The sequence below is a fragment of the Sciurus vulgaris genome (assembly GCF_902686455.1).
Source record: "Sciurus vulgaris genome assembly, chromosome: 3".
NCBI lineage: Eukaryota > Metazoa > Chordata > Mammalia > Rodentia > Sciuridae > Sciurus > Sciurus vulgaris.
Window position 1 is genome coordinate 59,469,072 of NC_136463.1, and position 12,732 is coordinate 59,481,803.

General features: G+C 38.5%; 1 protein-coding gene across 3 annotated transcripts in view; it reads right to left on the reverse strand.

Annotated features, from left to right (window-relative positions):
* Nucleotides 1-12,732, reverse strand: part of TEKT1 (tektin 1) — a 53,678-nt gene that overhangs the window by 21,873 nt on the left and 19,073 nt on the right. For all 3 annotated transcript variants that reach the window (XM_079134113.1, XM_079134114.1, XM_079134112.1), the window contains 2 exons: nt 2,451-2,616; nt 89-217 (listed from right to left, as the gene is read on the reverse strand). In XM_079134113.1, the coding sequence (XP_078990239.1) occupies nt 89-217; nt 2,451-2,616 (295 nt within the window). The remainder of the gene's footprint in view (nt 1-88; nt 218-2,450; nt 2,617-12,732) is intronic.

Consider the following 12,732-nt stretch of genomic DNA (forward strand, 5'->3'; position numbering starts at 1 on the left):
CCCATTTCTCTGGAGCCAGCCCTGGTGGGCACTGCTGCTTCTCAGAATTCTCAGTGGAGGTTTGGAGGGCAGGCCCAGAAGGCGATACCTGATCTGCTCCGACGTCTCCTCCTGGGTGCGGGTCAGCAGGGCCATGACGCCCCGGATGATCTCAGCCTCCTTCTGCAACTCCTGGTCCACTTCATCATTCACCAGATCAATCCCCACACGCTTCTCCCTGGCCAGGGGGAAAGGCCAGTCAGCCAGCACACACAGGGGCAGCTTGATATCTGTTCATGTCAGGACCTGTAAAGGTACCTGGACAACTGACTGGAGTATCACCAGATCCTTCTGAGTGACACACTTGAGGATGGACACTAGTTGGTATCTGTGCCACTTCAAAATACCCAAAACCCAAAGAAGACCAATTGTCTAGGGAATGGTCACTGGGTATGAAAAATGTCAAGTGGACTTTTTCCATCTTAATTTGTCTCTTGGTCCTGAAGCCTGTTCCTTTTACCTATTATCACTGAGTTATATCCTCGGCCTTTTATTTTTTATTTTGAGGCATCATCTCATTAAGTTGCTGAGGGTCTCACTAAGTTGCTGAGGCTGGCCTCAAACATGTGATCCTCCTGCCTTAGCCTCTTAAGTCACTGTGATTTCAGGCATGCACCACTGCATACGTGGAAACATGGTCTTGTTGATTTAGAATTTCTGATGTGTTTCCTTCCTTGATCCTAGCCTTTGTTTCTTGACAAGGAATTGAATCTAGGAAGATGTTTTATTATAACAAATATTTTAATAAATATTGTTATGATATTGAGTTAATATTACTTCAGTGAGCACTGAGCACAGTGACAGTATTTATTTTTATATAAATATTCCTGCTTAACCTTATCAAGTACAGATCAGGAAAATGAGTCTCAGACAGGTTAAGCAACTTGCCCAATGTCACAAACTGGGATTATACATGATTTTAATCACTGTGCTTCTCCATTCCCAAAAACCTATTCCACTGCCTCAAGCTTTATTCTTTTCTATCCTGCATGATAGTGGTTGTGAGGAAAGCTCTCCTAACCACTTGCATAACTCATCTGTGCCTTAGTTTCCTGTTCTGTAAAATGGGGATAACTATTAGTACTTCATAGGGTTAAGTCAAGCAGCAAATGAGATAAAAAGTATAGAGTACAGTACCTGGCACATAGTAAGTACATCCTAAATACATTTAACAGCCTCTACATTATAATCAGGATTAGACATGAGCAAATTGGTAGTGGACTTGGGCAAACCGGTCAGCTGCCATTCACCTTTGCTTCACATACCTCTAAATCTGGCTGGGGGGTTGCTGCCTGGTCGCTGCACTGGCCTGGATGATGAAGGAAATAGGGAAGGGTGCATCTGGGAAACTGCAAGCAACTCCGAACTCCGAAGCCCCTCCCCACACTGGGGATGCGATATGGGCCTGGAGAGGTCACTGGGGAACTTGGCAAGATGAACTTTGTTTGCGAAGGCAAGAAGCTTGAACTTTATCTTGAAGCCATTGGGGCATGGGAATCCAGTTAAAAGATTTTAAGCATGGGGGTGACTTATACAAACCTGCATTTGGAAAAATTTACTCCATAGCCAGTGTGGAGAATATGCTAGATTAACAGGGCCTATACTTGCAGCAAGAAGGCCTGGTGGGGTGCTCCAGCTAGGACTGCAACAGGGATCAGGTCTGGAAATTGGCATCACCCAGAGTAGAGGGGATCATCTGACTCAGATTTATAGAAGGAAAATAGTAATAAAAAGGTATGTATGTATAGTGATCTATGGATTACAAAGTGCCTCTGTGGCTCCATGTCTCACAGCAGACTTACTGTTTCCCAGGAGGTATAGTATCTATGCTCACCTTCTTATTTGACAATAGAACCCCTATTTTTTTTTTTTTTTTTTTTTTGACCAAGCTTCTAATTGTCTGAAATAAACACAACCATTTCTTAACTTCTACCGATGTGCCCATGTGATTAAGTTCTGGTCAGTGGCATGCAAGGAGAAATGGTGAATGCCAAATCCTACTTATTCTTACCTGCTGGAGAGTGTAGATATAATGGCTGGATCTCCAGCTGCCATCTTAAATCATGAGGTAACCTGGGGAGCTAAAGCCATGGGCAGAAGAGCAACAAAATAGAAAAAAGCCTGGAACCTTCAAACTGTGGCACATCATGCCAACCTGAACTGACCACCTCTACCTTCCCTAAATGTAAGACAGAAACTATTTTGCAGTTTTCTGATATTCACAGCCAAATTTAGTCCTAACTTATAATAAGTTAGTTAAGAGCAGAGTTTAGACAGGAACCAAACCCAGTGCTTCTCCCACATGCCCATGGGCATACTGGGGCATTTCAGGCACTAAAGGAACACCTGCTCATCTGCATCACTCCAACCCACCACCTCAGAGCAGAAGGTTGAGGAACCTCCCCTCCTACCTGTAAGCCAGGCACCTCTCGGTGATGAACAAGGGCTCCTTAAAGCTCTCCAGAGCTTTTTCCACTCGTGTCTTATAATTGAGTAGATCCTCAGTTTCATTCACAAGCTGCTCAAGTTTGTCATCTAATTCCTTCTTCCAGAACCTGACTTCCTCGAGTCTCTGTTCTGAAGCATACAGAGAAGTCACGCCAGAGTTAATGGACTTTCAAGAAGGTCACCATTTTTCCTCCCTACAGAGGATGGTATTTTTCTTGCATATTACTCTCTGTTGTTAGCTTTTTTCTTTGTTTTTGCAGTGTTGGGGATGGAACCCAGGGTCAGCCACGTGTTAGGCAATAGGCAAGAGCTCTACCACAGAACCACAACTCCAGCCCTGTCCTGGAGCATCTTTTTATTCTTACAAATATTCATTAACAGAAGGGAAGATAGTTCTTCTCACATTAAACATCAGATTTATCATTCCATACTCACTAATTCCTCAATGCCCACTGTTTGGAATAACTTTTCATTTTATCAAGGCTATAAATGTACATTGCCTGAAAAGTCAAATATATTACAAAGTATAATTCTCTAACCCATTCCCACTCTCAGGGAACCACTATTTTAAACACTTTTATTATTTCTTCTAGCATTTGCTTACACTGATATTTATTCATTATTAGTTTAATATTTAATCTATTGATTTCCTATGATGAAAGATAATGATTTTCTTTTTCCTTTGCTTTGAGTTTTTTTTTTTTTTTTTTTTGAGGGAGGGTGAGGGAGATTTTTTGTTTGTTTGCTTTTTTTTTAGTATCCTGGATATTGAACCCAGGATACTTTACCACTGAGGTGCATCTTCAGTTCTTTTAATTTCTTATTTTGAGACAGGTTCTCAGTAAGTTGCCCAGGCTGGCCTCAAATTGGTGAACCTCCTGTCTCAGCCTCCTGAGTAGCTGGGATTATAGGTGTGTGCCACCACATCTGGCATGGTTTGCTTTTAACCAACTCAAACAACATGGTCCTTTCCTCTCCCAATGTATTTGTATCACCATTTCATTAAATAATTTATTGTTTAGTCATATTTTTGTAAATATGTAAATGTCATTTGTACCTGAATCATATAAATATTATGCTATGATATATTTTTTACAATTAGAATTGCATTTTTGCTTCACTTTCCTTTTCATGATAATTAAAGGCAAATTTACTAAGCATTTTAAGTAAAAGATAACTGATTATAGTAGAAAAACTATAAAATATATAATGAATTCAGAACAGTTTGACATTTGAATTATAAATTCATAGTGTATTCATCATATAACTGTTGGTTTCCCCTTCTATAAAATGACTCTTATTTTTTTAGATACATTTTATTGTGCACTTTAGAAGTTTACAATGCATTGTGGGATACACAGAAACAGTAAAATGGTTACTATTGTCATTGCCTCACTTTCTATTTATTTATTATTAACTTCTCAAACTTTCTGACAGGACTATAAGTATCCTCTGACTATATTCCAATCCATCAAGTAATCTGCTAATTTTGTTTCTTCCTTGGAGACATCTCTCCCAGAACCCTTTCTCCTCCTGGTCCTACCCGGATGGCTGACTCTATTTTCTGGATAGTTATCATCCTATGACTTTGCTTTGAGGAATTCCCTTCACCCTTCTCATGAGCTGGACTCCCATTTCCTAGATTGCATTTCTTCCTCCTCCTTGGATTACCCTTTCAACTTGCAGAAGCACATCCTTTAACTTCCTAAGAAATGGATATCTGTAAGGTAAAATCTTTAAGAACTTGCAAGTCTTAACCTACGTGTATTCTGCTCTCACCATTTGATGGTATTTGTGCATTAGTTTATAGGTTGTGAATTCTTTCCATTTATAATCCCGATGGCATCACTCCATTTTCTTCTATTTTCTAGGATTTCTGGGGAGAAGTCTGAATCCCTTCTGACTCCTGACTTTTTTTATGTGATCTATTTTTTCCACTCTGAAAACTTTTAGGAATTTCTCTGTATTCTTGGTGTTGAAAAATTTCACACTAGTGCCAACTTTATTTGTAGTACCAGACACCAGGCATGACCTTTTAATCTGAAAACTTAGGTCGTGTAGTTCTAGGAAATTTTCTTGAATTCTGTCACAGATGATTTCTTCCCCTCCATTTTCTCTATGCGCTTTCTGGAATTTCTATTAACTATTAAGCTTCCCAAAGGATTTCTCTAATTCCTTTATCTTTCCTCTCCTGTTATTTGTTTTCTTTCTTTTTTCCTCTACTTTCTCAAATTTTTTTGTTTTTGTTTTATTTTTTTATTTGTAGATGAACACAATACTTTTATTTATTTTTATGTGGTGCTGAGGATCAAACCCAGTGCCCCACAAGTGTTAAGCAAGTGCTCTACCACAGAGCCACAACCCCAGCCCCGTTTTTGTTTCTGAGATGGGATTTCACTCAGTTTATCACCAGTCTTGTCTTGATCTCCTAAGTTCAAAGGATCTTCCTACCTCAGTCTCCCAACTAGTTAGGACTATAGGCATGCACCACACCTGGCCTTTTCCCACCCTACTTTCTGAAGATTATTCAACTTTATCTTTCAACACTTAATTGGATGTTTAAGATATTCTTCTTCTCTCGTGCTTTTAGTTTCCAAGAACTTTTCACTGAATGTTCTTTTTTTTCAAGATTCCTCTTCTTTTTCCATGGATACAATATCTTTTCTTGATTCTCAAGGAGCTGAGTCAATTCCCAAGATTACTAGTCAATTTCCCAAGTTTCCATGTGCTTGTTTGTTTGTTTGTTTGTTTTGGCATCTACTCTGTTAGAGGTTTTCTTTAAGTGTTTGGTGATTGTTATGGTTTGGATTCGAAAATTGTCCCCTTGAAAAGCTCATGCTTTGAATGCATGGTTCTCAGTACAGCAAGGTGCAGAAGTGAGACTTTTAGGCAATGATAAGAACTGTAAACTCCAGTGGATTAATCAACTTGATGGACTAATAATTTGAATGGATTATTGGGTGGTAACTATAAATAGGTGGGGCATGGCTACAGGAAGGTCATGGGGGGTATGTGTCCTGGGAATTATATCTTGTCCCTGGTTCCATGATATCTCTCTCTCTCTCTCTCTGACTCTGTCCCTCCCCCACCCCCACCTTCTAGGCTGCCATGAGCTGAAAGTTTTCCTCCACCAAGCCCTTCTGCCTTTATGTTCTGCCTGACCTCAGACCTAGAGCAATGGAATCAGCTGAGCATGGATTGGGACCTCTGAAATAGCCCAAAATAAACTTTTTCTCCCCTAAGTTGTACTTGACAGGTATTTTTATCACAGTGACAAAGAGCTGACACAGTGATCCTCATCTGATTTAAAAATGGTGTGCTAAAATGTTAACCCGTGGTTCCATCCATGGAGGACTTCTTGTCAACCAGAATGCTTTATTGGACAAAGTGATTAGACAGAGTCCAGTAACCTCACTGGAGAACCCCCAAATGTTAGCATTGGTAGATCTTTTGTTTTGGATCAGTTTATTTTCTCCATAGAAAAATCTTCCTGTCTCCTGTCTCAGGGTAGAAGTTTCACTACCATTGTCCTGGGAACCAGCAGGAAGAATCACCATTCAGCAGTAGATTCTCAATGAGTCCTTTGGCTTTGAGCTTTCTACTGGAGTAGAGAAGGGGCTTTATATAAAGACTTTCAACCCATCTTGTTTTCGGTTCTATCTTGAAGCTCCATCATTGGAAGTAAATGGATCCAACTGTGAACATTTCATGGAAACTTAGGAACAGCTTTGAATGAGCTTCTGCAGCATCAATCTGCAGCACCAATCAGCTCCCTGCTCACAGTCCTCTACCCATCCTGACCTTCTGCAGTTCCTGAGTGTGTCGCCACTTGACTTATTGCTTTCTAGCTCCCAGATTCCTCTTTTCATCAGTAAGCTGTTGTTGTTCCCTCCCACCTCTCTCCTTGTCCTGGAGACATAGCTTGCATGAATCCTTTACTGCTATTTGCTGGAAGTTTGGAAGGGAGAGGAGACTATCGCATGAGGAAACCACGTAAAGAGTAAAGAGGAACCCCTTACTTTGTAGCTTTCTTCCACCCCCACCTTGCATTCTTCACTGCTCTTCACTACTGGACCTGTTAGCTCAAATGTCCCAATAATCATCAAGTCACCAGTCCAGATTCCTTTATGTTCAACTCACAGCCTCCTTGACATTTAGATAAACTTGGTTACAACAGAGGACTTCCTCACCCAAACAACCCTCATCTTTTGTACTTCCTGACCTTGATCTTTTTGTTCTTCTACCTGAGCTCTTGTTTCCCAACCCGCCCCTTGATCCTTTTCATTCTCTGCCCTCTTCTCTTCTCTTTCAACACCTTCCTTGAGTCTTAATGTGATGTCTCTCAGATTTCTAACTCTGCCTCCTAAATTCTGAATAGCTACTTATGGAACCTTTCAAATTCAAGGTCTCCCTCAGCCCTGGTCCAGCCTCCACCCTGACTCAGTTCCACTCATCTCCATGCTGCTCCCTCTTCCTTCGACTGGGACCTCTTCTCATTCCCCACAAATGCCACATGCATCCTACCTTTATTATTTTGTTCCTGTTATCCTTTGTTAAAATTAATTCATAGATCCAGCATGCTAATTTTTTTGCATTTTTTTTATTGTAAACAAATGGGATACATGTTGTTTCTCTGTACATGGAGTAAAGGCATACCATTTGTGTAATCATAAATTTACATAGGGTAATGTTGTTTGATTCATTCTGTTATTTTTCCCCTCCCACCCCTCTTTTCCCTTATACAGTCCTTCCTTCCTCAATTCTTACCCCCCTCCCTAACCCTAACCCTAAACCTAACCCTAACCCTAACACTAACCCCTCCCACCCCCCCGTTATGTGTCATCATCCGCTTATCAGTGAGATAATACGTCCTTTGGTTTTTTGAGATTGGCTTATCTCACCTAGCATGATATTCTCCAATTTCATCCATTTGCCTACAAATGCCATAATTTTATCATTCTTTATGGCAGAGTAATATTTCATTGTGTATATATACCACAGTTTCTTTATCCATTCATCAATTGAAGGGCATCTAGGTTGGTTCCACAGTCTGGCTATTGTGAATTGAGCAGCTATGAACATTGATGTGGCTGTATCTCTGTAGTATGCTGATTTTAAGTCCTTTGGGTATAGGCCAAGGAGTGAGATAGCTGGGTCAAATGGTGGTCCCATTGCAAGCTTTCTGAGGAATCTCCACACTGCTTTCCAGAGTGGCTGCACTAATTTGCAACCCCACCAGCAATGTATGAGTGTACCTTTTTCCCCACATTCTCGCCAACACCTATTGTTGCTTGTGTTCTTGATAATTACCATTCTAATTGGGGTGAGATGGAATCTTAGGGTAGTTTTGATTTGCATTTCTCTTATTACTAGAGATGTTGAACATTTTTTCATATATCTGTTGATTGCTTGTACATCTTCTTCTGTGAAGTGTCTATTCATTTCCTTAGCCCATTTGTTGATTGGGTTATTTGTATTCTTTGTGTAGAGCTTTTTTTGAGTTCTTTATAGACTCTGGAAATTAGTGCTCTATCTGAAGTATGATTGGCAAAGATTTTCTCCCACTCTGTAGACTCTCTCTTCACATTACTGATAGTTTCCTTTGCTGAGAGAAAGCTTTTTAGTTTGAATCTATCCCAGTTGTTGATTCTTGCTTTTATTTCTTGTGCTATGGGAGTCCTGTTAAGAAAGTCTGATCCTAAGCCAACATGTTGAAGATTTGGACCTACTTTTTCTTCTAAAAGATGAAGGGTCTCTGGTCTGATTCTGAGGTCCTTGATCCATTTTGAGTTGAGTTTTGTGCAGGGTGAGAGATAGGGGTTTAATTTCATTCTGTTGCATATGGATTTCCAGTTTTCCCAGCACCATTTGTTGAACAGGCTATCTTTTCTCCATTGCATATTTTTGACCCCTTTATCTAATATTAGAATATTGTTTTTATTTGGGTTTGTGTCCATGACCTCTATTCCATACCATTGATCTACCTGTCTATTTTGGTACCAATACCATGCCGTTTTTGTTACTGTTGCTTTGTAGTAGAGTTGAAGATCTGGTATTGCCATACCCCCTGCTTCGCTCTTTCTGCTAAGGATTGCTTTATCTATTCTAGGTTTCTTATTCTTCCAGATGAATTTCATAATTGCTTGCTCTATTTCTGTAAGTTACATCATTGGGATTTTAATTGGAATTGCATTGAATCTGTATAGCACTTTAGGTAGTATGGCCATTTTGACAATATTAATTCTGCCTATCCAAGAACATGGGAGATCTTTCCATCTTCTAAGGTTTTCTTTAATTTCTTTCTTTAGTGTTCTGTAGTTCTCATTGTAGAGGTCTTTCACCTCTTTTGTGAGATTGATTCCCAAGTATTTTTTTTTTTTTGAGGCTATTGTGAATGCGGTAGTTTTCCTAATTATTCTTTCCAAAGATTCATCACTTATGTATAAAAATGCATTAGATTTACGTGCATTGATCTTATATCCCGCTACTTTACTGAATTCATTCATGAGTTCTAAAAGTTTTCTGGTGGAATTTCCGAGTTCCTCTAAATATATAATCATGTCATCAGCAAATAGGGATAGTTTGAGTTCTTCTTTTCCTATTCGTATCCCTTTAATTTCTTTGGTTTGTCTAATTGCTCTGGCTAGAGTTTCAAGGACGATGTTGAATAGAAATGGTGAAAGAGGGCATCCCTGCCTTGTTCCAGTTTTTAGGGGGAATGCTTTCAGTTTTTCACCATTTAGAATGATATTGGCCATGGGCTTAGCATAGATGGCCTTTACAATGTTAAAGAATGTTCCCATTATCCCTATTTTTTTCTAGTGTTTTGAGCATGAAGGGATGCTGTATTTTATCAAATGCTTTTTCTGCATCTATCAAAATAATCATGTGATTCTTAACTTTAAGTCTGTTGACATGGTGAATGACATTTATTGATTTCTGGATATTGAACCAACCTTGCAGCCCTGGGATAAAACCCACTTGATCGCGGTGCACTATCTTTTTAATATATTTTTGTATGCGATTTGCCAAAATTTTGTTGAGAATTTTTGCATTGATGTTCATTAAGGATATTGGTCGGAAATTTTCTTTCCTCTATGTGTCTCTGTCTGGTTTAGGTATCAGTGTGATATTGGCTTCATAGAATGAGTTTGGGAGGGTTCCCTCCTCTTCTATTTCATGGAATACTTTGAGGAGTATTGGAGTGAGCTCTTCTTTAAAGGTTTTGTAGAACTCAGCTGAGAACCCATCTGGTCTGAGACTTTTCTTTGTCGGTAGGCTTTTGATGACCTCTTCTATTTCATTGCTTGAAATTGATGTACTTAATTTGTGTATGTCCTCCTGGTTCAGTTTTAGAGACATATGAATTACCTAAACTGAACCAGCATGCTAATTATTGACCACCTCTGCTCCTCATCTTTCCAACCATCACTTTAGTCCAGGCTAACATGGAATAATTTTATTAACTTGTCTTTTGTGTTTTATTTCTTTTGATTTCTAAAATGCATTTATTTTCTTCAACTTTATATTCTGGTAAATCTAGCATGTGATGGACCTACTTAATGAATGAGAAATAAAGGAATGGATGGATGGATGGATTCTGGTAACTCAAAATGGAATAGCAAGGTGAAAGGTTATACATGTCCAACTTTAGATGATGCTGCCAAAGCTTTCTAAAGTGGTTGTAACAATTTATAGCTCCACCAGAAGAGAGTTCTAGTAACCCCACATCCTTTCTAGTGCTTAGGTTTTTCTTTTTCCTGTCTTTTGAATCACCTCTTCTTTTTTCACTTCAGTCATTATGGGTGTGTAATGGCATTCAAACTGTGGATTTAATTTGCAAGCTCTTAATTACTAATGAAGTTCAACCAGCTCTTCTTATGTCCACTGTCTGTCTTTCCTCTCTTGTAAGAAGTCAAGTTCTTAACCATTTTTTGGTTGCACTATCTGCCTTTTTGTTTTCCATTTTTAAAAGTTCTTTCTTTTTTTTTTTTTTTTTCCCTGTATGAGGGATTGAACCCAGAGGTGCTTAACCACTGAGTCACTTTTCCAATCCTTTTTAAATATATTTTTTATTTAGAGACTGGGCCTCACTAAGTTGCTGAGGCTGGCTTTGAACTCAAGATCCTTCTGCCTCCTGAGCTGATGGGATTATAGGAATGTGCCACTGTGCCCAGCTCCATTTTTAAAAGTTCTTCACATACTCTGCAAATAAATCCTGTCAGACATGTATGTTGTAAATATCTTCTTGCACTCTGTGGATTGCTTTCTCAGTCTTTTAATGGAGACTCTGATAAACAAATGTTCCCTTTATTTAGTCTCATTTATTATTTTTGTTTTTATGTTTTTGTGTGTGTGTTCCATTTGAGGGTAAGACATCTTTCTTTTCCAAGTTATTAAGATGTTGTCTAAAAGTTTTATTAATTTACATTTCCCATTTAGATGTACACTAACCTCAATTTGATTTTTTAATACATGATATGAGGTAGGGCTTGAGATGTAATTTTTCCATATGAATGTCCAACTGGTCAATTTATCAGAAAGATGATCCCTTTCTCATTACACTGCAGTATTGTTCATCATAAATCAGATGAACATAAATGAATATAAATGTATAGGTTTATTTCTCAATTCTCCACTATGTCTTCTTAACTATCCTTGTCAATTTGTCCTATGTCCATTTGTCTGTCCTTGCCTATACTTCCTTGCCTTAATTTCCATTGCTTTGTAAGAACAGGTCTTATAATCTACAGTAAAAGTCTTCCGGCTGTATTCTTCTGGGAGTTAGCCACATCTATGTTTGATCCTTTGTATTTCCACATGAATTTAGATGCAATTTGCTAATTTCACCAGAAATTTTGCTGAGTTTTTTTTATTGGTATTGCACTGAATCTATATATTAGTCTAGGGAGAATTGGCATCTTTAAAATACCAACTCTCTAATCCATTAACTTATATATCCCTGCATTTATTTATAACCTCTTCAACTTCTTACAATAATGAGTTGTAGTTTTCAGTGAGGAACTCTTGCACATCTTTTGTTAGATTTATTCCTAAGCACATAATTTTTGTTATTGTTGTTGTCATTGTTTTGTTGTTTTTTATTATTTTTTTCAGTGCTGGAAATCAAACCCAGGGCATTGTACATGCAAAGCACATGCTCTACCACTAAGCTACACTCCCAGCCCCTAGATGTTCTGTTGTTGTTCTAATTAGTTATACACGACAGCAGAATGCATTTTAATTCATTGTACATGAATGGAGCACAACTTTTCATTTCTCTGGTTATACACAATGCAGTCACACCATTTTTGTAATCTTACATGTATATAGGGTAATAATGTCCATCTCATTGCACCATCTTTTCCCATCCCCACACTGCCTACCCCCCTCACTCCCCTCTGCCCAATCTAAAGTTCCTCCATTATTCCCTTGCCTCCCACAAACCCCATTATGAATAAGCATCCACAAATAAGAGAAAACATTTGGACTTTGGTTTTTTGGGATTGGCTTATTTCACTTAGCATGATATTATCCAACTCTGTCCATTTACCTGCAAATGTCATAATTTTATTCTCCTTTAAGACTGAGTAATATTCCAATGTGTATATATACCAGTTTCTTTATCCGTTCATCTATTAAAGGGCATCTAGGTTGGTTCCACAGTTTAGCTATTGTGAATTGAGCTGCTATAAACATTGATGTGGCTGTACCCTTGATGTTTTTTAATGCCACTATAAATGGCTAAGCTTTTAAATTATTCAGTAAATCAATGACATTAAAATTTAGAGCTTGAAAACCAGTTGCCACCATTCCCTGTGATCTTACATTCAACCTCTTTGTTACCTACCTGGCCACTATACATGTTTGAGTTGTAGCCTCTGGTCTATCATCTCTTGGTTTTTAGGAGATGCCATTTGTTTTACTTTGTTTATTTTTGGTTTTACTTATTTAGGGGCACCATCCTTTAAATACTGTTTTTAAGTACGGAATTGTTAAGAGAAAATTATTCTTCCTTTAAGACCCTGCTCAAATGTTTCTCTCTAGGAAAACTTTCCCAATTCTCCAGTTCCTACCCCATGCCTACCTTAGTTTCCCTACTCCATCACCTATCTGGTTATAATCTGATCACTAATTTTTTACAGCATTCTCCTCTTCAACCAGGAGCCCCTAAAAAGTGGAGATTCTGATCATTCTCAGGGCACAAATCCACAGATCCTCAATAAATCTGTATCGAATCAATGA